General features: G+C 54.7%; 5 protein-coding genes across 5 annotated transcripts; 3 read left to right on the plus strand and 2 right to left on the minus strand.

Moving 5' to 3' along the window:
* The first annotated feature begins 165 nt into the window (after window positions 1–165).
* Window positions 166–3,625, plus strand: FZO1 (mitofusin). The gene is made up of 3 exons (XM_076641882.1): window positions 166–455; window positions 558–1,695; window positions 1,860–3,625. Exons 1-3 carry the CDS (start codon window positions 268–270, stop codon window positions 3,165–3,167), a joined length of 2,634 nt encoding a protein of 877 aa, XP_076493627.1. The 5' UTR covers window positions 166–267; the 3' UTR covers window positions 3,168–3,625.
* BDY24DRAFT_399914 (serine/threonine-protein kinase) lies at window positions 3,626–7,368 on the minus strand. Its single transcript, XM_076641883.1, has 13 exons — window positions 7,311–7,368; window positions 6,934–7,188; window positions 6,184–6,403; window positions 5,975–6,110; window positions 5,807–5,893; window positions 5,668–5,733; window positions 5,259–5,584; window positions 5,033–5,136; window positions 4,920–4,941; window positions 4,762–4,843; window positions 4,415–4,672; window positions 4,202–4,314; window positions 3,626–4,100 (listed from the first exon to the last, which is right to left on the minus strand). The coding sequence occupies exons 1-13, from the start codon at window positions 7,330–7,332 to the stop codon at window positions 4,055–4,057; spliced, it is 1,737 nt and encodes a 578-aa protein (XP_076493628.1). The 5' UTR covers window positions 7,333–7,368; the 3' UTR covers window positions 3,626–4,054.
* A 3,393-nt stretch (window positions 7,369–10,761) lies between these two features.
* Window positions 10,762–12,791, plus strand: BDY24DRAFT_418005 (uncharacterized protein; the record flags this gene model as incomplete). The annotated part of the gene is made up of 5 exons (XM_076643790.1): window positions 10,762–10,975; window positions 11,289–11,381; window positions 11,493–11,723; window positions 11,826–12,088; window positions 12,204–12,791. 5 exons carry the CDS (start codon window positions 10,762–10,764, stop codon window positions 12,789–12,791), a joined length of 1,389 nt encoding a protein of 462 aa, XP_076493629.1.
* A 1,576-nt stretch (window positions 12,792–14,367) lies between these two features.
* On the plus strand, window positions 14,368–19,571 carry BDY24DRAFT_399921 (GMC family oxidoreductase). Its single transcript, XM_076641884.1, has 22 exons — window positions 14,368–14,579; window positions 14,777–14,852; window positions 14,967–15,078; window positions 15,315–15,398; window positions 15,479–15,536; window positions 15,636–15,941; window positions 16,092–16,259; window positions 16,382–16,466; window positions 16,556–16,660; window positions 16,728–16,767; window positions 16,844–16,851; window positions 16,941–17,065; window positions 17,135–17,291; window positions 17,357–17,446; window positions 17,516–17,607; window positions 17,685–17,830; window positions 17,926–17,944; window positions 18,083–18,246; window positions 18,338–18,556; window positions 18,642–18,759; window positions 18,840–19,036; window positions 19,113–19,571. Exons 1-22 carry the CDS (start codon window positions 14,477–14,479, stop codon window positions 19,194–19,196), a joined length of 2,556 nt encoding a protein of 851 aa, XP_076493630.1. The 5' UTR covers window positions 14,368–14,476; the 3' UTR covers window positions 19,197–19,571.
* A 960-nt stretch (window positions 19,572–20,531) lies between these two features.
* Window positions 20,532–25,307, minus strand: BDY24DRAFT_371981 (uncharacterized protein; the record flags this gene model as incomplete). The annotated part of the gene is made up of 13 exons (XM_076638179.1): window positions 20,532–20,547; window positions 20,589–21,192; window positions 21,287–21,869; window positions 21,942–22,037; window positions 22,103–22,226; window positions 22,311–22,588; window positions 22,670–23,374; window positions 23,499–23,626; window positions 23,718–23,926; window positions 24,011–24,104; window positions 24,175–24,238; window positions 24,348–24,543; window positions 25,141–25,307. The coding sequence occupies 13 exons, from the start codon at window positions 25,305–25,307 to the stop codon at window positions 20,532–20,534; spliced, it is 3,264 nt and encodes a 1,087-aa protein (XP_076493631.1).
* Between the last annotated feature and the right edge of the window lie 204 nt (window positions 25,308–25,511).

Genomic DNA, 25,511 nt, shown 5'->3' on the forward strand with positions numbered 1-25,511 from the left:
TCTCTTTTGTCTTCCCCCTTTTTTTTTGATTGCTGCTTTTCTTAATTCATTTTCTTTCTTATGCCAATTTCTCTACCCCACCCCTTTGGAATTCAAGGCCTTCGAAAATCGAAAAAGAAAGGAGGGAAAAAGAAAGAGGAAGAGAGGAGGGAGCGGCGAGGGTCCCTTCAAACCACCACCCACCATCCCTTCGCCCTCCCCTCCCCTCCCCCCCTTCCCAAACCCACTCTATCGACCTCTTCGGATCGATCTTCCAACCTCTTTACGATGTCGTCCCAGACGTACCACCTTCCCCATGTTCCCGTTCTTGAACGATCCCAGTCTACGTTCTCTCCTTCGATCAAGGAAACGGAAGGAGGATTCCCTTTCGAACAAGGAAGAGTCGGGGCTACAGAGGAGGAGAAGAAGAGAGCGTTGGAGGATGCTTTGAAGGATTATGAGACTAAGAGAGATCGGTAAGTAGGGTTTTGGTACTATAGAAAGAAGGAAGAGAGAGAGAGGAAGGAGGAGAGGGAGAGCTGACTCCGTTCTTCCGTTTCCTCCCTTGGTTCGTTCAGTCTCTCGTCTGCGATCAACTCTACGAGTCAACTCCTCGAGGATTTCAGCTCGTTCAACAACAACAGTTGGGAAATTCGATACCCTCAACCTCACTCGCTCCCTTCCTCTCCTGCCACCACCACCACCTTCCCTCCTTCAACGACGACCGGAGGAGGACAGCTCCGACGATCCCACTCCGTCCAAGACGAACCGTCTTCCTCCCTCCCTCCCTCTACTCCTCCTCCCGCTACTACTCGTTCCGTCATGCAACGATCCTCTACTCTCGCCCACGTAGGAGAGAACTCGATCCGATCCTCGGAGGCTCCCTCGAACCCTTCCGGCTTCCAGGTCCTCCAACTCGACCTCTCCCTCGGTCCCTCGAGAGCAGCTCGTCCTCTCGTCATGTCCCTCGAACGAGCATCCATCGCCAAACTCCTCGACGGAAGACTCCACGCAGAGAGGAAGCATCTCGCCTCCCTCCAGGATCGAATCCACGACAAGCGATCCACCGTGCTCGTCACAGGAGACCTCAACGCAGGGAAGTCCACCTTCGTCAACGCTCTCCTTCGAAGGGACGTCCTCCCCGTCGATCAGCAACCCTGCACGACCGTCTTCTGCACCGTTCACGACGCCAGGGACAACGGAGACGTCGAGGAGGTTCACATCGATCGACAGGGCAAAGTCTACGACCAGAAGGACGAGTCGACGTTCGAACGCATCTCGCTCAAGGACCTCGAGGACTACGTCGTCGATTCGGACGAGACCCAACCTCCTCTCAAGGTCTACGTCTCGGACACTCGAACCACCTCGGACTCGCTCCTCCACAACGGCGTCGTCGACATCTCCCTCATCGACGCTCCCGGGTTGAACCGAGACAGCGTCAAGACGACCGCCGTCTTTGCTCGTCAGGACGAGATCGACGTCGTCGTGTTCGTCGTGAGCGCCGCCAACCACTTTACGCTCTCGGCCAAGGAACTCATCTGGACGGCCAGCAACGAAAAGGCCTACTTGTTCATCGTCGTGAACGGGTTCGATAGGATCAGGGACAAGGAGAGGTGCAAGAGGGTCGTGCTGGATCAGATCAGGCAGTTGAGTCCGAGGACGTACGAGGACGCCGACGAGTTGGTGCACTTCGTGGATTCTCATGGGATCATGGCTGTGAGTACACTGTTCTTCTCATTCGCTAGTTTCAGTTTCTCCATCTTCGCGAAGGAAACCGAAGCGCTGACACCCTCGTTTTCCCTTCCCCTCCTCTCCCTCTCCCTGCTTTCCCTTCCTTCTCCTTTCCTTCTCTCTCCCTCCTTCCTTCCTCGTTCCTCCAGTCCGCCGGTCTCGGAACCCCTCCCTCCGACTCCTCCAACGTCGAAGCCTTCGACCGCCTCGAAGCCTCCCTCCGATCCTTCGTCCTCGACAAACGAGCCAAATCCAAACTCCTCCCCGCCCAGACGTTCGTCCACCACCTCCTCTCCGACCTCGACATCCTCGCCTCAGCCAACATCCGAGAAGCCCAAGCAGACATCCAGCAAGCTCTCGACGAACTCGCCAGGACCAAACCGATCCTCGACGAGATGAAACGAGGGCAGGAGGGACTCGAACGAGGACTGGAAGGGATCGAGGACGAGGCGACGTCGACGGCGGAGAAGGGGACGAGAGCGAGGTTGGGGAAGGCTCTCGAGGCGATTGGAGCTGGGAGGGTTGCTCCTGGGGTGGAGGTAGCCCTTCCGGTTTACCCTGGACTTCTCGACCTCTGGGAGTACGCTCAGGACGTCAAGGCTGCCCTCCTCGCTTCCCTCGACGCGTCCGTCGCTCTCGCCGAAGACGAGGCTCGTCAGCTCACCGTCAAGGGAGTCAACCACGTCGCCGAGTTGGGGGATCGACACCTTCCGGAGGACGTCGAGAGACCCAAGAAGGTCTTCAAACCCGAGGTCATGTTCGCTCGACTCAAGTCTCGAAGAAAGACTGCCGGCGCCGTCTCGTCGGTCGGAAACGTCGGACTCGGACTCGCTACCAGACCCGATCTCATCGCCATCTCGTTCGGAGACCTCTTCGACGTTCAGCACCAGTACCAGAGGCTCGTCAACCCTTCCTCCCTCCTCAAGTCGACCACCGGATCGGAAGCCGAGAACGCCATGGCCTTGACCACCACCGTCGGACTCGCCACGAGCGCTTTCGGAGTCGCTTCCCTCGTCGGATCCAAAACCATCGCTACCCGAACCCTCCTCGAAGGAGTCCTCCACCTCGCCGACCTCCTCAAATCCCCCGCCGCGAGGAAGTGGGCCGGACCCATCGTCGCCGTCGTCACCATCGGTTTGGGAGTCTACGTCGTTTCCGAACTGCCTACCACCATCCCTCGCAAGATTGGATCCTCGTTGAAGACCAAGCTGGAGGCGGAGGAGGAGAACTTTGTGATGGGCAACGGAGAGAGGGTGGCGAGGGAGACCAAGAGGGTGTTGAGAGCGGCCGGGTGGGAGTTGAACTTGAGGTTCGCGGCGAGTTTGGAGCAGAGAGGGAAGGAGGTGAGGAGGAAGGAGGAGGAGGTGAAGGTTGCGAAGGGGGCGGTGGAGTGGTTTGAGGAGGTTGGGAGGAGGACTGGGGGGGTGAGGAAGGGGATGGGAGAGGTTTGTGCTTGAGACGAGGAGGAAACGCGTTCGTTTTCGTTTCGTTCTTTGGGTTCTTTTCGTCGTACATACACTTTTATCGTTTGAACGCTTTTACATCCTCACATGCCTGCACACCACTCCTCTTCTCGGATCTGCTCTTCTTTTTCCTTTCCTAGCCAAACTAGCCCTTCACCCCTTCACTTCTCTTTTCCTTTGTTTTGTTATCGGCCCTTCGTCTTCTTCCTTTTCTTCCTTCTTTTCCGTGACTCAAAATCTACGTACACGTTCTCTCCTCGTAACTTTCTCTCTTCTCTAACGACCTTGTTCACGAAACTGCCTCCTCGACTCCCCATCCTCACTCTCCTTTTTTGCCTTTCTCGATTCTCTTCTCTCTTCCTTTCTAGTTCGAATCGATCTTTAGTAGTTTTCTACCCTTCTTGAAATAGTTTAACGTTCGTCCCATATGATGACAACCTCTATATAAACGTACGGCGAGGGGAGAAAAAGGCGAGGCGCAAGAAGACAAGAGACGACGAGGTCGACGCGTACTCTCAAGACGTCTTGACTCCTCCCTCCGTTCGTTCTCCCCTTGCGAAGCACCAGCAGAAGTGTGCGGGGCGGGGGGTGATGAGAGAGGAACGTGTTTCATGATCCTTTATATCGAGTGAGAACGAGATTCAAAAGAGGGAGACGACGGAACGAAGTGAAAAGAAGAGAGAGAGAGACGAAGAGGAGACGAAGACGGGGGTAAAACGAAGACCGAGAAGAGGCTGGGAAGAAAGAAGGAAAGGAAAGGGTAAACGAGAAGCTTGAAAGGAAGAACGATTGATACATAGAGAGTCGGGAGAAGCAAATCAAAGCGAAGGTGAGGAACGAAAGGAAACGAGGGAGATCGAAGGAGGGAAGGAGAAAACGATCTAGTGTATGCTCTCGCTCAACCCGTCCGTGGCCGACCAACTGAATCTGTTGGAGGTCGTCGAAGAAGGAAGGGAAGGGGATGAGCACAGAAGCAAAGGGAAGAAAGAAGGCGAAGGAAAGCGAGGAAGAAAGGAAGGAAGACGAACCCTTGGAACTGAGCCTGAACGGTCTGGGAGAGGTGGGAGTCGTCGACGACGGAGTCCATGGGGACCTCGGAGGTGAACTCTTCGTCGAAGTTGGAGGTGTCGATGGCGCTGGCCTGGGAAAGAAACGAAGAGAGGACGGACGCGTCAGTTTCGTTCAAGCGAAGGAACTCTCCCTCTTCTTCGAGAACAAGGCTAGTAGGAAGATCGACTCACCACAGCAGGCTTGAAAGGAGGCTGAATCTTCTTGGCGATCAACTTCTTCCAGTCGATGTGCCTGGCGAAGAAGGGGTGGTTCTTGATGTCGACAGCTCCGTTGACTCCCAGCCGATGAGCAGGATCCCTGTTGAGGAGACCGACGAGAAGCGAACGAGCTTCGGATCCTACCTCCTCGGGGAAGCGGAGAGGATCCTGAAGAATCTTGCGGTACATCTCGTTGGTGTTCTCGTCGTAGAAGGGAGGGAGACCGGTGAGCTGAGAGCAACGACGGAAGAGAGACGAGGCCGAAAGGTCAGTTCGGGAAAGAGGTGGAGGGAACAAGAAAGAGAAGGAGCGGGACGAACCATCTCGTACAGCAGAACACCGAGAGTCCACCAATCGACGGATTTGGTGTAGCCATGACCAGAGAGTAGTTCGGGAGCGAGGCTGAAATTCGAACGGAGAGAAGAAGACGTGATTAGCTCAAAGCTCGAAGAACAGCCTCGAGGAAAGAAGAACGTACTACTCGGGGGTTCCACAGAAGGCTGCGAGAGGATGGAAAGGTAAGAGAGACGCGTGATCAGTCGAAGTCCGACGCGTGAGGAGGAGGGAGGGAAAAGAGGAGGGAGGACGAACTGTTGGTGGTTTCCGACTCAGTCATGTTGAGCTTGCAGAGTCCGAAATCACAGAGAGCGATGTGACCAGTGTAATCGAGCAAGATGTTCTCGGGTTTGAGATCTCTGTTCGATTCAAGGACGCGTGAGAAGAAAACAACGAAGGTCAGCTCGTTCGTCGCCCCCTCTTTCCCCGTTCCCATCCTGCCTCGGACGTCCCATACCTCAGACCAAAGATCCAGACTCACCGGTAAACCACGTTGAATCCGTGCAAATGCTCCAGCGCAACCAGCAGCTCAGCAGCGTAGAATCGACTCCTCTCCTCGTTGAACTTTCCTTCCCTTTGCAAGTGATGGAACAGCTCTCCTCCGTTGACGAAGGCGAGGACGAGGTAAAGCTTCTCCTTGGACTGGAACGAGAACTTGAGGGGTACGATGAAAGGGTTGTTGACCTGAGCGAGGACGGTTCGTTCCGCGAGGGTGTGGACGACTTCGGAACGGGAGACGATGTGGGCCTTTCGGATGGTCTTGAGAGCGTAGATTCGAGAGGTATCACGCTTTCGAACTTGCATGACCTGGTGAGAAGCAGATGTAAAGAGAAAGATCAGTTTGGGAAGGAGAGAGGTGGGAGAGCAGACGAAGGTGAGCTCGAACTGACCTTTCCGAAGGATCCCTTCCCGATGACCTTGAGAAGCTCGAACGAGTCGATGGTGAAGGAGACATTCTGAAGATCACAACAAAGTAAAAGTCAGCTTGCGGTTCAGAGCTGAGACCAGTGGAAGAATCCTCAGACTTACCTGAGCAGGCTTGAAGGCGACCTGGATGTTGACCTCTCCAGTTCCTCCAGACACGGTGTGCCACTGCTCGCTGTGAGGCCGTTCGTCCTGTAGCGAGATCGAGCGAGGGTGGATAGACGATCAGCGACGTCGAAAGTTGTGAAGGGGTGGATAGAAAGAAGGACGTACGTCGAGATCGGGAGCGAACTTGACTCCTCCGAGGAAGAGATCCTGGTTTCCGATTCCCGTGCTTCCTTCCTCTGAAGTGGGAGGAGCCGTTCTCAGGTACGTTTGGATCGAGACATCCGAAGCTCTCGAGACATCGCTGCACGTCGTCAAAGCAAAGTTAGTTCGAGCTCGAGATAGGAGGCAAGGAAAGAAGGAGAGGAGAAGCTCACAAAGTCGCCGTATACCTCCAGACAGGACCGTCCCACTCTCCGCCGAGAGCTTCGATGAGCACCTCGTTCTTGTCGAACTCGAGGACGACGTAAGGGAGCCACCAGCACTGTTTCCGTTGAACCGAGTCTCGGTTGTTCTTTCGAGGAGGGAGGGAAGAGGAGAGGGAAGAGGAGGCTGTGGAGTGTTTGAGGGCGGAGACGATAGCTGGAGGGAGGGAGACTGGATAGATGAGAAGCGAGGACGAGGGAAAGAGGTCAGCATACGAGAGTGGTCGGAGAAATGAGCGAAAAAAGTGCAAGGAGGAGGGTTTCATGAGAAGGAAGAAACTGCCCATCTCTCGAGCACCTTGGTCATCACCTCCCGAGCGATTCCACCACCTGCTCCCCTCAAAGCTGGATAGCACGGGAGCCTAATATCTCTCCTCTAGGACAGCTCCTATACCAGCCGAGAAGAGCTAATGCGTGTTCACCAGAGGAGGTGTTGGCCTCACGACCAGAGATCGTTTCAAGCCCTCCTCCTCCACCGTTTGAGCTCGACCCTCCCTCTCCCTCCTTGCTCCGTTCCCTTCCTTCCCCTCCCCTTCCTCCTATGACACCACCTCCTCCAAGACACACGCCCACGTCCGTCCTTCCTCCTCAAAGCTCATCGGTTTCTTCTGACCAGCTCAGGAAGCTCAGCCCTCAAACGGCGGCCGTTCTCACGTCCGTCCCATCGCCCCTCCTGTATAGATTCGTACGAGAAAGACTCACCTCCATCAGGCAGACTCAACCCCTTCGCCGCGTTCACCGTAATCTTCAAGAGACCACTCTTGGAGACTGGCATCTCCGAAGTTCCCAACCCTGAATCCTCCTTCGCATGCCCTACAATCGTTCCTCCTCGTCCGTTAGGATGTCCTGGCGTGGGAGTAGTAGAGCGAGAGATGGGTCCGAGAGCTGAAGAAGAAGAGGAGGAAGAAGAGGCTGATTTGGAGGAGGAGGAGAGGAGAGGGTTGGCTTCTTTGAGCTCTGGAGAGGGAGGAGAGAGAGGAGGGAAGGAGGTCAGTGAGACGAAGGACGAGACGACCAGCGAAAGCCAGGGAGGAAGGAAGCGAGACAAGTAGAGAGAATAAGAACGAGTGACTACTCACTTTTGCCTAGTTTCCACGACATGGTAGAGAAAGGGAGGGAGGAAGGGGAAGATGGAGTTGGGAGTCAGCTCTCCATCGATCTCGATTCGGACGAACGATCTCCCAAACGACCGCAGTGGGAAAAGCTCGACGAGCAGGTTTTCTGGAAGGTCGCTGGGATCGACTCGAGGAGCACAAGATGCCAAAGGAAATCAGAAAATAAAATTCGCGAAGGAATTTATCGAAGCGTCGAGGCTGGGAAGAGAGACCAAACGAACGTTCGACGCGTCTCTCTCGAGATGGTCGATGCTTCCGTTTCCTTTCGTCCATATTTCCCCCTCAGAAGAGGAAAGAGTAGTCTATCTGATAACGTCAAAGGAATGCAACACCTAGCTCCTGCGAGAGGTCCTGCACGATAGTGGTGGCGACGCACATCTTGCTTTTGACTCTCACGTTGGTTTTATCTCCTTGTTTACAGATCCCCACCTTCAGATTCAATTAGACGGACCCAGATAAATGACGAACCTTCATAATACGATTCGATTATTTTTCTTCCGTACGAGCAAGCACGAAACGGAACCGACAAGGTCTCTCTTCGACGCGTCCGCTCGCTTTCTCTCTTTCTTCCTCTCCCAACTCATCCGTCATCAAACTCTTCTCCTGAACTTTCAAAACTCGGAATCTCTACCAACTCCGAACTTCCATCTCATCATACCCCGCCCACCTCCCCATCTTCGCCCTCAACAACTTTCCAGCTCGTTCCTGCTCGGCCCCTTCCCCTAGGTTCTGAAGCATCCAATGCAGTTGTTCGTACGCGGGAAGCATGAGGTTGATCTGCTGAGAGAGAGGCGTTTCGTTGGCGAGGAGGAGTTCTATTTTCAAGAAGTGTCAACAAGTGAGTCCGCTCCCTCCGATCTGAACGAGGGCTAGGGGGGTTCAGGGCGAAACTTCAGCCCGTCGCTGCTTGGGAATCTGGCAGTAGAAGGCGATTCCACGACTCCTAATCTATTGGATCGGTGACCCCCAAGTCTCGATAAGCCTCACGAGGCGATTTCTCGTGGATCTAGCAGAGGGAGGATCGAAAATCACAGCGCGACGCTCGAGCTTCAGCTTCGATCCGGACCACCAAGAGCGTTTCATTCTGCGATGCGTGGAGGATTCGATATTTCAGAACAACGGTTGGAATGATAGGGAGTGTCAAAAGAGAAGCATCAATTTTCGTAGTCAGGTGGGAGTTCAAAAGTGTCGGCGCGTCGCCTTTCCGATCGAAAGCTCGTTGTTGTAGATGACCCAAGGCATTTCAGCTGCCGAACTTATCGGCCCCGGGCTTGTGTACGTTTCAGCTCAAGTCAGATAGTCTCACCTCAGGAGAGTCGTCGATTTGAGGGAACTGGGAGGGTCTAAAGTTTCCTCCCTTGCTCGCCAGCGAACCTCTAGCGCTCGTTTGACAGTAGAAGATATTCTAGACCATGCGACGATGCACCAATCGAAGCATCCTAGTCGTAGCTAACCAGGGAAACGCCCACCCCAGGAGGATCAACGATTTGACAGGAGAAGAGGGACTTGAAGTTTCCCAGCGCGTCACGCAGCGAAACCAGCCACCTCTCATTTTCACACGAGGAGAGCCCCGAGCTCGCTTCTGCTCTTGAGCCTGGATCCTATACTATTCCAGGGAACCAGAGAGATGCTCACCCCAGGAGAGTCCTACGAACGGAGGAGCAGGAGCGTTTCAAAGTTTCACCCCGTGATTTTTTGCGAAACTTCGAGCCCTCCTTCGTATAGATGCAGAGCCCACAGCTCTAGACTGCCAACAGAGATCAAATGAATTTTATCCCAGTTAACCAGAAGATCTATCAGATCAGGAGAGTCCCAAGATTGCGTGAGCTGCAACGACTCAAAGTTTAAGTCGCGTCGCCTCGAGGCGAGAACTCAAAGTCCTCTCGGGTGGTGACTGTGAGAGTTTCAGCTTCCCAAGAGATAACCATTCGATTGGGTGATGCTCTAGGCTCAGTTCCAGACCTTAATGCTAAGCGAGTTCCAGACCTGTAGGCGCTGCAACACCCAAAGGACTGGTCGCGTCGCCTCTTGTTCAACTCTCGGCTGCGTGCCATCGCTCGATTGATGAGATATAGATACGATATGTAGCGGCTGCGACGTGTCAATTTTGCTTAATCATATGGGAGGGACTCACAGCCAAACAAGGATTGGAAAAGAGGAAGAGTCGAGCTCGATTCCGACGCGTTGCCGACAATTTCCTTTCCTCTGCTCTTCTGCCCAACGCTGCCATCGCATCGTCGTCTACCACGGGAGCCTTTTCTTGAAGCAACTGAGTCACCCATCGACCGACCATGAGGTCGTTCGAACGTGAGTTCGTTTCTTTCTTTCCTCGACCCTTCAAGACGCTGACTGATTCTCCCCTTTCGCTATGCAGATTCCTTTTGGCTTCGCTTGTTTTTCTGTACGAGTATCTCTTACACTTCTTTACCTCGACTCTCTCTGTATCGTTCCGAGTCCCTTTACTCTTCAACAACCTCATCTCCGTTTGTCTTTGACTTTCATCGATCTCTTCTGTTTCTTCACGATCTTCACGAGCATTTTTTTCCCTCCTTACCGGTCCGTGATACTCCGAGCCAACTTTGGAACTCCATTGGGCCCAGCTTTGATGGGGCTTTCTACGGGACTCGGTGAGCTCGACGCGACCGCGTTTTGACTTGACCCCCCTTCTCGTCGCATATCTCCGGCAGCCTCGCAACGTCGTCTCCCATTCGCAACGATTTCAGGATATCCCGTCTGGTACCTATGCTTACAACTCTTTCTCTTCGCTTTCACGGGTGACGCGTTTGGACAAAGGACGAGCGGACTTGGATTCGACGCGTTCTCGCAGTCGTTTGCGTCGCTTTCCCTTTCTGTTGGGCTTCCAGTGGAGAAGTAAAAGTGAAAGGATGTACAAGAGAGGAATTTGGTCTCGAAGAAGATCTGCCGCTCAGCTGCCCGGACGCGACTGGCAGCCTCTTCGCTTTCCCTCGCTCGCCCTCCTTGAGTCCGAGATGCGAGAGGAGGCAGGAAGTTCGCAGAGGAAGGAACTCGGAGTTTTGCTTGGCTGACTTCGCAGTCTCTAAAAAGAATGTGAGCTGAGCAGAAAGTACGAGAGAAGGAGGTTGTAGCAGTTCGTCACCAAAGTTCAATTCTCCCAAGTCGATCGACGGCCCTCCCTCTGTCTCTTGGAATCCAACGTCGACCTCCCCTCCTCCTTCCTCCCTCCCCTTCCGCCGTCTCTCTTCTCTCCTCCTCTCCGTATAGGGTGCTCTCGGTCCCCTTCTCGCCTTCTCTCTCCTTCCACCAGTCGTTATCGCACTCTTCTTCGCCTTCTTCGCCTCCTCAGCTCCGCCCAAAACAACTTCCTCAAGAGGGGTCCTTTCGCTTCTCCCTCCCCTTCTTCCTTCCTCCTCCGCTCGACGTCGTAGCTTTTCTTATGGCTACTCCTCTCCCACCTACGGCTACTGCTCCTCCTTCGACGCCTACTCCACCGCCTTCAGCTTGGAAGAAGACGTCTCGTTCGGAAGGAGGAGCAGGAGGTCAAGCTCGCCGGAAGGAGGACCATCGCAAGAAGGATTGGAAGCCTTACAGATCGAGGAAGCTGGATATGAAGAAGAGAGCAGTAGGGACTGGACCTGTAGCGGAAGGATGTGAGTGCGAAAAAATCTGCTTCTTTGGGCGTTTGGGAGAAGAGGAAGCGAGGGAAGGAGGAGGAGGAGGACTCGTCAGTTTGGGGGTTGGAGTCGGAGAAGAAAGCTGGCAGCTCCTTCTCTCGTGCGAGTCCTTACTCTCTACAGACGAACACATCTGTAGAGATCTGCTGGTGACCTCCTTACTGGTAGACGGAGGGGGACGGAGTGGAGCCAGGCCACCCTCTCCTTAGTTGAGCTGAGACCTCCTCTCTTCAGCCTCGAGGACGCTCTCGGAAACATCCCGCTAATCGCTCTTGTTTTTGCTTTCTAGACCCCGACTGCTCAAACGTAGGGAACGATCAGCTTAGTTGCTTTCCCTTGTCCAACACCACCGTCGTTCAGGATGACTACTCCAAGTTCATCTGTGAGTTCTCGCGCTCCATCGATCAGCCCTTCCTTCCTTCCTTCTCCCTCACCTCCCCTGCCTCTCTCCTTTCGCTGACTTCTCGAACCTGTCCGTTTACGTGCTCCCCAGGGAACTTCAACTACCCTCTCTTCATCGCCAACAACAACACCGTCGATATCTACCTCCACCTCGCTTCCTCCGACGAGCTCGTCCAGTCCTGGACGAATCTGCCGAATCCTGAAGGTCAACTTGCCTTCTCTCCGGACGACGCTTGGTGGGAGTCGATGAAGAAATCCGACGATGTCCCTGAGGATGGAGCCAACGAGTGGGAGGTTTACTTTGTGATCGTACCAGGAGGTCGTGAGTCTTTTGCTCCGTCATCTCCTCTGGGCGACTCTCGAGGCCGCCTTCTCGATCGATAACCATCGCTGACTCTCTCTCCTCTCTCCTTCTTCTTCGCAGACTCTCTCAACGGCGCCGAGGTTCACCAGGCCACCTTCATCGCAAACCAGACCGCGGTCCCTTCTGCTGTCGCCCTCTCCCGTCAATCGACCTCCTCGACAGCGTCCGTCGCGTCAGCTTCTCGAGCAGCCGTCGCCTCAACGAGCGCCTTGAGTGTGAGCTCGATAGCGAGCTCTAGCATCCGAGCTGCCGCTGCCACGGGTACGAACGGATCTGGTAGTCTGCAGGGAAACGGTGGGGGAGATGGTTTCCCTAAGTGGGCGGTGAGTCTTCCCTATCTCTTTCCTCTCCTAATTCCTTCTCGCCGACTTCTTCGCTCTCTTGGAATGACACTGAACCCCGCTCTCTCTTCTCTCTGCTCTTCCTCGTTCCTCTCAGACTGCTCTTCTCTCCGTCCTCGGAGCTCTCCTCCTCCTCACCCTCCTCGGTCTCATCTTCATCTTCCTCCGTCGGATGCGTCGTCGAAACCGTCAAGGCTCCATTGGATCCCTTGGATCCTCCTCTCCCATGATGAGCAACCGAGATGGAGCCCTAGGAGTCACCACAGGAGCCGCCGGTCTCGGAGCAGCAGCAGGATCATCGTCGGATCAACCGGATCGAGCCGTCTCCCCTTCGTCTCCTCAAACTACCGCCTCCTCCCACCAGAACCCTCAGTACGCTCAGTTCGCTCCCTCCTCGCCTACCAACCCTTTCAACTCAACCGCTTCTCAGGCTTCGGGAGGAGGTCAGAACGCTCCTTCGTTGACGGGAGCAGACGCGGCGAGCATTTCAGCAGCCTATCGTTCAGCCCTGTCGCATCCCAACTTCGAGGAAGCTTCGCCAGAGGGAAGCACGCCTGAGGACGAAGGAGCTGGAGGGAAGGCGGGTGCTGAGGTGCTGCAAAGGGAGCTGGAGGCGGAAGGAATGGTGGTGAGAGGAGTGAAGGGTGGGACGGGTGGAGATGTGAGGGATGGAGGAGGAGTTTAGACGCGTCCGTCTCCAGTTCACTATCAGCACCACCTCCTCTCGACAACCCACGCCTCGACTCTTTCCCCCATAACCTCGCCTACATCCCTCTTCTTTCACCATCCCAACTTGTCGTCCCACTTCGAACACGTCACCCTCCCTCGATGTGCTCCCACCCCCTCTCCCAACACTTTAACTCCACTCCCCTCGCTCGTACCAAACCGGAACTCCCCTTCATCTTCAACTTTGTCTTCCATCATACTTTAAGAACTTGCTTTGCTCCCCTCCTTGCTCCCTCCTCAATATTGCAACCACTCCATTGACCGACTCGCTTCCATCGAATCCAACCTCCCTTAGACGCCTCCTTCGTTCATCCTTCCGTTGCTCTTTTGCTCTTCTTCTTTTCCTTTCTTCTTCCTTCCTCGCTTCATCATCACGACTTGCAACTTACTTTACGACCTCACTTCTGACTACTGCTCCTTTGCACTTCCTTCGATTCGTCTTCATCTTGGTCTCTCTCTTTTCTGGACACTCTTCGCTTCACCTCACTTTATCTCTTACACCACTTACTTACTCTACACCCATCTTCATCACCTTAGTTACACACCTACAACCGTTTCTCCTCTCTTGGCTGCCCTTCTCGTTCTCGAACGACTCGCAACAACCGCACAAAGACACTCCTTTCGCTTTTCGCTCTCCTCCTTGATGCCCGTTTTTGTTCCGCTAGCTTATTTTAATTACCCCCACATACTTAAGGTCTCTATCTGTCTCACTCTTTGCTTTTCTTTTTTTGGGTTGCTCGTCCTTTTCTCGTCTCTCGTCTCTTTCTCTCTAGGTGCTCGTTGCTCGTTCTTCTTGCTTTAGGTTTTTCTTCCGCCTTCGACTGGCTTGCTTTTGGTCTTGCCGTCGAGACGTGCGTCGACTTTTGATTCAAGTCGAGTTTTTCTACGCTTTGCGACTTCGAGGGGAGGGGGAGAGAGAGAGAGAGAGAGAGGGAGAGAGGGAGGACGCGTCTCGCGCGTCGTTCGCCTCTTCAAGATGTTTGGTTTCTCTTCGTGCTCTCTCCTCGAGCTCTGTGATCATCCCCAAGAGTTCGAGAATGTCTGAAAGGTTCTGTATCGGGGTATTTAGAACGAGGAGGAGCGAGAAGAGGATGGGGGGAGGGCGGAGGAGGTAGGTCACCTCTCCCGAGTCAAGTCGACGAGACAACAATTCTGCGGGTTGGGACGAAGAAGAGCAGATATCAGCAAGGCCGTGAGAAAGAGATAGAGAGACAGTGGAGTTAGAGAAGGAAAGCGATGTTCTTTTCGACGATCTCTCGCAGAAAAAGAGGGGAGGAAGGGATGATTTGAGCGCGTCGTCGTCTCGTCATCCCTCCTTTCTCTCTTCGCTCTTTCCTGCTCTTCACATAAAATCTTCACGCCTTCGCCTCCCTGGATTCCAAGGTCGCTCGCCTCCTGAACTGGAAGGGAAAAGCTTCCTCACTTCTATATATCACGGCCTCAGCGGAAAGCAGTCGCAAAGGCCCCACTCGAAAAAGAGGGGATACGAGGGCACCCTTTCTCTGGCTTGATGCTTTCCTTTTCACCTTCCAACTCCCTCTCCCTCCCTCCTACCCTTCCTTTCTCTCTCTCTACAGCCGACTCTCTCTCTCTCCCTCTCTCTCTCTCGACTCCCTCTCTAGAGCGCGCGCAAACCCTCAGGACATGGTGTTCCCTTCTTCCTCCCTCCTGGCCACGACGACCACGGCTTTCTTGGCACTCTCCTCCTTCTCCTCGAGCTCGCTCTTCGTCGAGGCCGCTCCCAATGGTGAGTTCAACCGATCTCTATCTACCGAGCAGTCGTATCTCTCAGCTGCCAGCTCGAAAAAGAACGAAGTCGAACGCATCAGGAGTGGTAGAGAAACGAAGAAACGCAAGCTGACCTTCGTTCCCTTCGATCCCTTCTCCCTCCCCTCTCCTTCTCTCCTTCCTTCCTTCCCTACTTTACGCTCGCCTTCGTCGCAGCCAAAACCTACAAACGGTCCATTACCACCTCAGCAGCCGACCTAGATGGGAAGTCTTTCGATTTCATCATCGCTGGGTGAGCGCTCCCTTTCGCCTTCTCTCTCTTCGTTGAGCCCTCATGCACCGCGCGAACGAGCGGGAACGACCTCGTCCCTCCCTTTTCTGACCTCGTTCTCGTGGTCTTTTGCAGTGGTGGACTCGCCGGACTTGCTTTAGCTGCTCGGTTGTCCGAGAACGCCAACATGACGGTCGCGGTGATTGAGGCTGGAACCTCAGGGGAGGAGTACGGAGTCGAGGAAAAGGTCAGTTTCGACGAACGACGAGAAGAAGAGCTATCGGGAGGAATTGAGTCGGATGGAAGTAAGAAGGGAGCTGGGATGAAGCGTATGGGCTAGGGCAGGCAGGAAGAAGAACGTATATGCGTTGAAGAGGAGGAAGGAGGAGGGAGGGAGGGAGGCGCTCGGCTTGGGATCGACGGCTGATGTTTCCTCTCTTTCCCCTTTCTTTCCCTGCTTCCCTTTACCCTCGAAACGAACAGATCGACATCCCAGGTTACTCGTACCTCAACTCGCTCACTGGACCTACTTCGCCTCAGGATTGGAACTACCAGACTGTCGAGCAGGTTCGTCCAGCTTTCCTCCCTCCCTTTCTCGAATCCCTTCGCCGAGCTGACTTCCCTCGACGCCTTCTCTTTCTTCACAGACTTTCGCCGACTCTAAGACCCGAGCATGGCCTCGTGGAAAGGTTCTTGGTGGATCAGGTTCGTCCATCATCTCGCCGTTCCATCATTTTTCAAACAGTCGAGCTCACCGCCTGCTCGTCCTCTCCCTCTCTCTTCTCTCCTCTCTCTCTTCTCCAGGTGCCGTCAACGGAATGTTCTGGTGCCGAGGATCCGACGTAGAGTACGACGCTTGGAACACCCTGAACCCTAACGGAACTCAAGACTGGGGATGGTCGGAGATGACCAAGTACATCAACAAAGCGGAGACGTTCCACCTTCCGACGGACGAGCAGATCGCTGCCAGTGGTTACGTTGGAGACGCCAGCGTTCACGGAACCGATGGACCTATCCAGGCTGGTTACTCGGCGTTCTGGTACGAGGGAGTGAACAACTGGATCCCTAGTTGGAAGGCTCTTGGGTTCGACGCGATTGACGGCGCGGGAGGTGAGTCCTTTCGTTTCGTTACCTCTCGACGCCTCACTCTCGCTGCTCTTAGAAGAGCAGTGCCCTAGGAGGTGCTGAGTAGATGTACCTTCTAGGGGCCCGGATACGGTTAATGAAGAGGACTGATCGTTTCGTCTCGATCCTTGGCAGGTAACAACCGAGGAGTTTCCATTACTCCTTCGACTCTCAACCCCGTCAACCAAACTCGAAGCGACTCCAAGGCTGGTTACATCGACATTCTTCCTCCTAGAGATAACCTCGTCATCCTCACTGGATTCCAGGTCACCGATATCACTTGGTCGTCCACTGAGACGGAGGGTTCGTCCTCCTTTCCTTTCCCCAGCTCGTCCCCTTCGTTCGCCCAGCTTCGGTTCCAAGCTCACCTTCCCCTCTTCCTTCCCTCTCTTCACGTCCCTTTCTTTTGCTGCTGTAACCAACAGCTGCCGTTGCTTCCGGAGTCAACTTCCAAGCCACTGCTGCCGGCCAGGTCTACAACGTCAAGGCCAACAAGGAGGTCATCCTTTCGTGCGTTTCTTCCTCGTCTTCCTTTCTTTCGTCGTCGAAACGTCGAAGCTGACCTCAAGCTTGCTTACCTTCTTTTTGTTCGTCTTCAGTGGAGGAACCATCGGATCCGCTCAGATCCTTCAGCTCTCAGGAGTTGGACCTTCGACCACCTTGACTCCTCTCGGAATCGACGTCGTCGTGGATATTCCCGTTGGGTGAGTCTTCCTTCGTTACTTTCTTGCCGACTCGTCGAGACTGACCAAGCATTGCCCGTCCTCGCAGATACAACCTTCAAGATCATCTGTCGAACACGATGTACTGGGTGAGTCTCGTTTCTTTCTCGTCGGCGCGTCCTCCTAGATCAAGAGCTGACCTCTTCCCTTCTTTCCTCTGCTCAGTCTACTCCGTTCGTCCCTCCTCGCCGCTGCTATATCTTCCACCGGGAGTCTGAACTCTAGCTGATCACCGCCTCCTCGTCTCCTTTCCTTCGCGCAGCCCTGGAACCGTCACCTGGGGAACTCTTCGAGACAACACCACCGTCGCCGCCGCCGCTCTCGCGAACTACCAGAACGGAGACTACACCAACTCCCAGTGGACTTACGTAAATGAGGCGATTGGGTGTAGGTAGCCCTCTATTTCCTTCCATTTCCAGCTCCCGAGCTGACTTCTTGTTCGTTCTCGACCTTCAGACATCTCCCTCGCCGACATCATGCCCAACAACTACACCGTCTACGCTCAATCTGCCGTCGACTTCCTCGAGGCCAATGTCGATGCTATCCAGAACGCTCAGGGACTGAACGCCGCTCAGCGAAAGGGTATCGAGGAGATGTACAAGGTCACCAACGGGTTCGTCGTCCTCCTTTCCCATCTTCCTCCTCTCCCGCCGCTGACTCCTCCTTTCATTCCCGTAGATTCCTCACCAACGACGTCGGACAGCTTGAGATTCTGCTTACCATGTTGGGAGGAGGAACTACCGTTGGAATCCAGGTCGCTCACCAGCAGTAAGTTCGAAAGGGGACGAGACGCGTCGACCTCTTCTTCGTGCGACTGACTCGAGCTTTCCTTTTCAGCCCTTACACTCGAGGAACCGTTCTGATCAACTCCAGGGATGCTTTCGTCGCTCCTACCATTGATCCTCGATACTACGGTCACCAGTACGACAGTGAGAAAAGCCTTCTCGTTTCGCCTCCCCCCGAGATCTAATTGCTGACTCCTCTCGTTCTTTGTCTTCGCTCACAGTCGACCTCACCGCCGCTGGTCTCGTCTGGGCTAAGAGTCTTGCTGCTGCTGCCCCTAACAACGAGTTCATGATCGAGCAAACTTACCCTACCGCCGACGTCACGGGAGACGCGCTCGAGACTTGGTTCAAGGCTGGGTGCACGACTGTGAGTCTCGTTCTTCGTCTTCGTCGCAGTCCATCTCGTTCTACCGATATCCATATTACTGACTCTACTCGTCGTTTGTCACCTTGTTTCCGTAGGAGTACCACATCCTCGGTAGTGAGTTCGAGGAAAACGGCGCGTCGACCTCTTCGATGAACTCTCACTGACGCGACTCGTTCTTCTTGCTCTTCTCTTTTCCCTCTCCTTCTTCCTCTTCTTCTTCTTCTTTTTCTTCTTTCTCTTCTTCCCTTTCAGCCTGCTCCATGCTTCCTCGAGATTCCGGAGGAGTCGTCGACACCAACCTGGTCGTCTACGGAACCAAGAACGTCCGAGTCGTCGACGCCAGTATCATGCCCCTTCAGGTCTCGGCGCATTTGATGGCCCCTGCTTACGGTGTCGCTGAGAAGGCCGCCGACATTGTTCGTCCTCACTTTCACTTCCATTGCCTTGGACGTTCTTCTTTCTCGAGCTGACTCCCTCCCCTTCGTTCTGCCGCTTCTCTTTCTACAGATCAAGAAAGCCTACGAGCTCGTCGTCGTCGAATCCTCTTCCATGGCTGCCTCTACTGCCACCAGCGCTTCGTCCAACCCTTCTGCGTCCGCCGCCGTTGGAGCTGGAGCTGGAGCCGGATCTTCGAACGCTGCTGCCTCTACTACTTCACTCTCGGCTGGAGCCAAGGGTGGAATCATCGGTGGAGTTGTTGGAGGTGTTGCTATTGCTGCTATCATCGTGAGTCGTCCTGTCCTTTCTTCTGACCTTTTCGACGCGTCGAACTTGATGCTGACTCTTTTGCCCTTCGTTTCCTTCAACGCAGGGCCTCATCGCCTTCTTCCGACGACGCAAAGCCAAGGCTGCCGCTGCCAACGAGAAGTCTGGGTGGTACGCCGATCCTGCAGTGAACGGAGAGGACGAGGCTTGGGACACTGGGCGAGGTGCGTTCTTCTGCTTCTCCCTCTCCTGCCCTTCTCGCCACTGGACTGACCGGTTCTTTTCTTTTCTGTCGTTGTTTCAGCCGACTCTCCTATGCGACTCGATCCTCTCGGAGCTGGAGCCGCTGGGGCTGGTGTCGGAGGGGCCGTCGCCGGTCTCCGACAACCTCAGGCTTCCTTCCATTCAGGACTCAACTCGAACCGAGCTTCCTACAACACTCTGGATATGGCTCAACAGGAGCCGATGAGCCATTCGAACTCGGGCTACTACGACCACGAGGTGAGCTTTTACTATCGATTCTCTGTCCGAGTCGAACGAAACCGAACCTGACGCGTCTCGTTTCTTTCTCCTCCAGCCTTCCCCTTACTCCGACGGAGGACACACTCCCCCAGGACCCAACGCCCACAACTCCAACTACGCTCCCGTGGGAAGACGTTGATCGTCTTTTCTTCTCTCCGTTGCTTCTCCATCTCTCTTTCAAACCATCCCTCGGACGCACGTCTCGTTTTTTCGCAAACCTCACGAACCTGCTCTCTCTCCCCGCCGTTCCTCCCCTTCTCCCTCCCTTATTTACAAACTCCGCCTATTTTTACAATCCTCGTCCTCATCTTTCTCGCTCTGTTTCATCTCAACTACACACAACAAGGACTCTTTTCTCGACACGACCCGCCTCTTTCCCCTTGCTTTTGCTTCGCATCTTCCCTTCTTTTCACCGTTCCTTCGCTCCTTGATTTTCACCCACCATCGCTTCGGTAGCGCTCGTTTTCGTATTTCCCTTTCTGCTGGACGGTGACGATTCAAGTTTGTTGATGAACTCCGTTTTTCTTGGTCACGGACGGAGAGCAGAAGGAGAAATCGTGTCGAGAGATCTCTCACCGACGAGATTATTCCTCTTGCTTGGGCTGAGCTCAGTCATTGCTAGAAGACTGTTGCTGGCTATCGATTACCCTCGAGGCGGGTCCCGTCTCCTCGCTCTACGAAATCTCACACCTCTTTCTCGAGCCCTGCGTCGTCGCCTCGCTCTCTTCCCTCCCTCCCAATTCTCTTTCTTCCCAAGCCATGGCTTTCTTTCTCGCCCAACCTTAAACGAAAGAGAGGTAATATCTAATTCCTAGACTAGTCTAGTAGTGGATGCTCCAGCTCTCAAAGCCCAAGAGGAAACCCGAAATGAACGATGAGGGAGAGAAGCGAAAAATGAAAGGAGCGTAGGAAGTTGGTATATCGAAGACGAGAAAGGGGAGATGCACTGGGGGGGAATACGTGAGTAGAAACGATGGGTAAGGAGTTCGTTAAAGGAGGAAGGGAAGTGTATGTAGCAGGAAGAGAGAAGGGGGGGGGGTGAAAGCGTGAAGAGAAGAGAGAAGGCGAAACGGCGGAGGTACTATGCTAATGGATTAGACTAGGTAGGAAAATGAAGTGAAGTGGGGTGTGGGGAGGTCGACCAGCGATTAAGTGTGCAAGTGAAGAGAGAAGGCAGAAGAGACGAAGAGAGCGTTCGAAGGGAGAGAAGCAGCGAAAAGGCGGGTGAAAGGAGAAGCAAAGAGAGAGAACGAAAGAAGCCCAAAGGAAAGAAAGACGAAAGAAGTGGAAAAGAAAGTCAGGGGAGAAGCAGAGGAAGCAAGCAAAGTTCGAAGGATGAAGGGAGAGAGTCCTAATGAAAGTGAGAAGGACGCGTCTCCTCCTCCTCCTCTTCCTCCTCCGCCTCGGGCAGGTTGTGCAGCGGCTGTCCGTGGACGTAGCTTCTACTCGTCGGAAAGGACAGCAAAAGAAAAGCTCAGTCAGTCTCCGAACTGTTCGAAAGGAGAGGAGAGAAAGGAGAGACGACGCTCACCCAGGACTGATCCCTCGAGGCTCGAACACCTCGGCCGTAGGAGTCTGACCGGCCTCCGAATCCGTATCCCCACCTCCTTGAGAGTACTCCGACATCACCGAATCCCTAGCTTCGTTCCTCCCTCGGCCGTCGTCGTCCGGCTCGAGAAGCGGTTTGACTGGTGGTTTCGGCGACGAGGGAAGACCTCCTGCCATCGACCTTGGAGGCAACGGAGAGGGCGCGAGGGTTTGTTGAGGGTCGGGAACCGGTTGGATGTCGTCGTCGTCGGCGTAGGAGAAGGGTCTCGTGGTTTGAACGGTCGAGGAGGTAGGCGAACGAACGACGATGGCTGGGCCAGAGTTGATCGAAAAGTTGTCGTTCCCGACTTCCGAGTTGGCGTTCTCGTAGAAGCGAGAAGGGGAGTCCGAAAGGGCTTGGATGTGATGGGGGATGGGGACGGGGACGGGGGAGAGAGGTGTTTCGGGATCGGAGAAGGTTCGTTGACGAGCTCGGTTGTTCTTGTGAGGGTAGGTCGAGTCGTTCGTCGTCGCCGAAGTTGCTGAGGTTCCCGAGGTGGATTGCTTCTCGTAACCTGCTCGACGAGATCCAGAGGTGACTAGGATGTCTAGAAAGCGGCGAAGGGATAAACAGGGGGAACGAAGGGTGATCAGCTCAGGGTTTTGAGTCGAAACAAGGAAGAGAAAGACGCGTCGACTCACCGATCCACATGTCATCCTTCGAAGCTCCTCTCGCATGCTTTCCTTTCGGCGATCCGTTCTCTCCCTCCGACCGCATCTCGAAGTTAATATCGGACTCGTCGAACGACTGAGATCCCTGGATCGCCATCGCCTCCTTCTTGCTCGTCTTGTTCTTCCCTCCGAATAGCCCTCCGCTCTTCTCCTCCTTCTTCGACTTCTTCTCGCTGTGTCCGATGTTGATGCTCGAGGCCGACTTGGTGGGCTTGAGTGGTTTGGCTGGAAGAAGGGAGGTAGGCGGAGGTGGTGGGACGTTCTGGGTTTGAGAAGGACGGACGGGGTGAGGAGGAGGAGGGAGGACGGAGACGGGTCGTTCCTTGTCGTTCTGGCTGTTGGCGTTGAGTCCGACGATCGACATGACCTTGGTAGGACCTCCTCTTCGAACGAGAGACTCGAAGTCTTCCTCCTTGTCTCGAGACTTCACTTGCCGGAAGTTCGATTCGGGGAGGGAGTCGGCGCCTGAGCTTTGTTTCTTGGGACGTTTCGGGGAGAAGAGAGAGAACTGTTTCTTGGGATTCTGGAGACGGGATTGGTACTCGATGGGGACCTGCGAAGAGTAAAATGAGATGATGAGAGTCAGGGACGACGTTTTCGAAGAGGAGGAGGGAATGAGACGCACGATCTCCTCGTAGACGACGTAGAGGTCCTCCGTTCGAGGGTCTTCGCTGAGGAAGGCTGACCGAGGAGCTTGGAGAGGAAGAGCCTTGTATTGAGCCTGTAGCGAAGATGTAAAACAGTAGTCAGCGATACGAAAGGAAGGGAAGAAAGGACGAGACTCACAATCGCCCAGTTGCACTCCCTCAACGTCGTCTCGTCACGATCCATCCACCCACCACTCAACAGCAGATCCGCCCAGGCATCGACGAAAGCTTCCTCGAGGATGATTTCTCCTCCGAGTCGAGGTCTGAAAGCCAAGGCCGAGCGAACGAGCAAGGAAAGTCAGCTTTCGTTCGAAAACTCGACGCGTCGGACGAAACCAAAGACTCACCTCGTATCGTACTCAAACGAAGGCAGATCCTTCTGCATCTTCTTCAGCCTTCTCCTAACTTCCTCCCGATCTGTAATCGCAACCACGCACGGCAGGTTAGCGACTTTTCGAGAGACGGCGACGGTGAAGGGAGGGGACTTGCGTTCGGGCCAATCGAGGATGTCCTTCTGAACGGGAGAGGAGAAGTTGAGCGACCGAGAAAGAGGATCGTCGGTTCGAGAGAAGCCTGAGGAGGAGAAGTCGTTCCAGGAGAGGGTTTCTCGTTTTTCGGCGTGATGCTGTTGAAAAAGGACGGTGCGAGAGGAGAGCGTCGGGGTCAGCTCACATCTCCTCGCCAACCGCTTCGTTTCTGAACTCACAGCTTTGGCTCCCTCCGTCAGATCAAACTCCAGTTTCCTCGATATCGATCCCTTCCTATCCACATTCGGCCCTCCATCGAACCCAGCCTCCATGAAATCTCCCCATCTCTTATCCACCATCGTCTTCCACTTCCCCTCGTCCTCCTCCTCCTCTGCCCTCCCACTCCCCAGATCCTCCCATGCTCCAGCCGTCGAGATGAGAGGAGGGAGCTGCGATGGGATGTGAAGTCTCTTCTTGTAGTCGTTCGAGAACTTCGGTGGCATCGTCGATCCTCCTGCGGCAGCTCCTCCTCGAGCGGGGATAGCGACTCTCGAACTCCAAGCCTTCCAGACTCCTCCACCCCCAACAGAGTACTCCACAGCCCAGCCCTCTCCGCTTCGGAAGAGCTCCTTCGAGTAAGCTCTGACGTCCTTCCTAGCGCTCTCGGATCGAACGACCTTGGATCCTCGACGAGGTTCTCCTGAAGCGAGGAAGCGGTCCGAAGGGAGCATGGACGGGTAGCCTTTGATCCAGAATTCGAGGCGACCTGGGATTCCTCCTGAGGTGATGGAGGAAGAGGCGGACTGAGAGCGGATGAAGGCCAGGATGAGATGCTCGGTTGCGAGGGCTGAACGGACGAAGGCGGTGTGGGTCGGAGAGATGAGGGAGGAGGGTGGGAGACCAAAGAGGAGGGGACCGAAGAAGCCTGCGATGACGGAGGGAGTCTATTTTTGGGCGAGGAGAACACCAGGGGACGAGTCAGACGAAGTGAGCGAGACGCGTCGGAATGAAGGTGAAGCTCGACGACGCGACGACGACGAGGAAGACGAAGAAGAAGAAAGGACTCACGCAACCTCCGAGGTGAGAATGAGCCGTAAGTCTCGAAAAGAGTCCGAAGAGATCGACGATCATGGGTTGGAGATGAGGACCAGCAGCGGCGGTGAAGGCGTGGAAGTGCGTAGGAGGGTAGCTTGCGGCTGAAAGAGGGAAGCACCGAAGGTAGCAGATCAGCACTCGACGTTCAACAAAGCTCACCAGCAAGATCATCTCTGTCGAGCCTGAGCTCACTTCTCTCTCGTCCTCTCCAGTCCTCGTACACGTCGAAATCCAGCAGTCCTCGCTTCTCCTCTCCAACCGCTCGAACCCTGAGGACTCTCGACGTTCCCCATCGAAGGACCCAAGCGAGCTCGCGTTCTCCCGAGTAGCTGACTTCCTGAGCCCAAGCTCGTTCCTGAGGTGTTGAACGAGCTGCATTAGCTCGGAAGGTTGTCGGAGGGCTGAACGAGGACGAGGATAGAGAAGTCAGCGGGAGGAGAAGCAAGCTCGTCGGGTCGGAAAGAGAGCAAGAAGGAGATACGAACATGATGGTAGTCATGAATGACTGGATAAGAGACTTGATTTTGGGTGCCGAGACGTCGAGAGCGAGAGAGGAGAAGAGCAGGGGTGTTGAGAGACCTGAAGAGAAAGGGAAACAGACGTCAACAAGGCAACGGCGACGAACGGAAGCTGGCCTCGAAAAACTCACCTCTCTTCGACAGCTCTCCACTGAGCACGCTAACCAACCTAGATGTATCTTCCAGTCCCAGCACCTACGACCCCAGACGATCGAACGAAAGCGATGCGAAGGGTGACGAGAGTCAGCTAGCGCAGTGAGAGAAAGAAACCAAGGCGGAGAGCTCGGGCAGCGGCAGGACTCACGACCTTGTTTCCTTCGCTCATGAGTCCCCAAGGGATCTCTGCTCCTTCTGGGTTACTGCTCTGTCGAACGTGAGGTGTAGGAGGGATGGCGGTTGGTGAGAAGGACCATTGAGGGATTGGAGGGAGGGGAGTCTCTCGTTTCGATTGAGAGGAGGGAGGGGTCATCGGGAGGAGGTTCAAGGTCTTGGGGCGAGCACTTTCAGATGAGGGAGGAAGACAAGGTCAGTTACGCTGAAAGTAAATAGAACGGCTATATTCTGCGATGGTGCGAACGGAAAGCGGAGAAAAGGAAGCTAAGAAGGCGGAGAGGAAGGTTGAGCGACGAAGGAGGGCGTTCCTTGCGAGCTCATCGGGTCACAAGAGCCACTCCAACGACTCCCTCAGGCTCAAGGGTGTGATCCTGAGTATGCTGGGAGGGTCTAGAGGGAGCTTCGGGGTCGAAGAAATACTTTCCGAGCTCGAAAAGCAACGAAAACCTCCTCCAAGAGGAAGCCGATGCCCTTGAGAAACTCGCCCGTCCTCCTCCTCCTCCCTCCCTCCCTTCTCCCGCAAGGTGCCGTCTAGCGTCTCCTTCAGCATCAGGACGTCGAGATCAATGTTGGACGACGAGAGCTAGAGAGACTCTCTCGAGCGAAGAAGCTCTCTGAGATCAACCTTCTTCCCTCCAGCCTGTCTCCTCTCCCCTTCGACATGTTGAGCTCTCTCTCTCCTTCCCGCCTTCAGCTCGCACTCCGTTCACCTCTCCTCCCAACCAGTCCGATATACAGGAAGGAGAGAGAGAAAGAGTACTCACGGTTCGCTCCCAACTCTCTGTCTGAAACTTTCACCTCCTCCTCCCACTCTTCCATGCTCATCTACTGTTCCTCCTCCTCCTTCTCCTCCTGCGGAGGGATTCCCTATGCTCTGCTTGAGCGACTTGTTCTTCTTCTTGTTGGTAGAACGAGAAAACAAGCTCGTCATCGATCAAGTTCCTGCTGCTGCTGTTGTTGGAGAGGAAGGGTTGGTGGAAGAGACGGAGGTGATGTGTTGTCGAGAAGGGAGTGAGGAGGAGGGACGAGGCGTGAAAGGGAAACTAGGAGTCGGTTCGGCCTGCCGTAGAGAGGAAAAGAAGAAGGCAGGTTTTGGAGGGAGGGATCGAGGGTTGGGAAGAAGGACGAGGAGAAG

This window comes from Mrakia frigida, assembly GCF_051309035.1.
Source record: "Mrakia frigida strain ATCC 22029 unplaced genomic scaffold BDY24scaffold_33, whole genome shotgun sequence".
NCBI classification, from domain to species: Eukaryota; Fungi; Basidiomycota; class Tremellomycetes; order Cystofilobasidiales; family Mrakiaceae; genus Mrakia; species Mrakia frigida.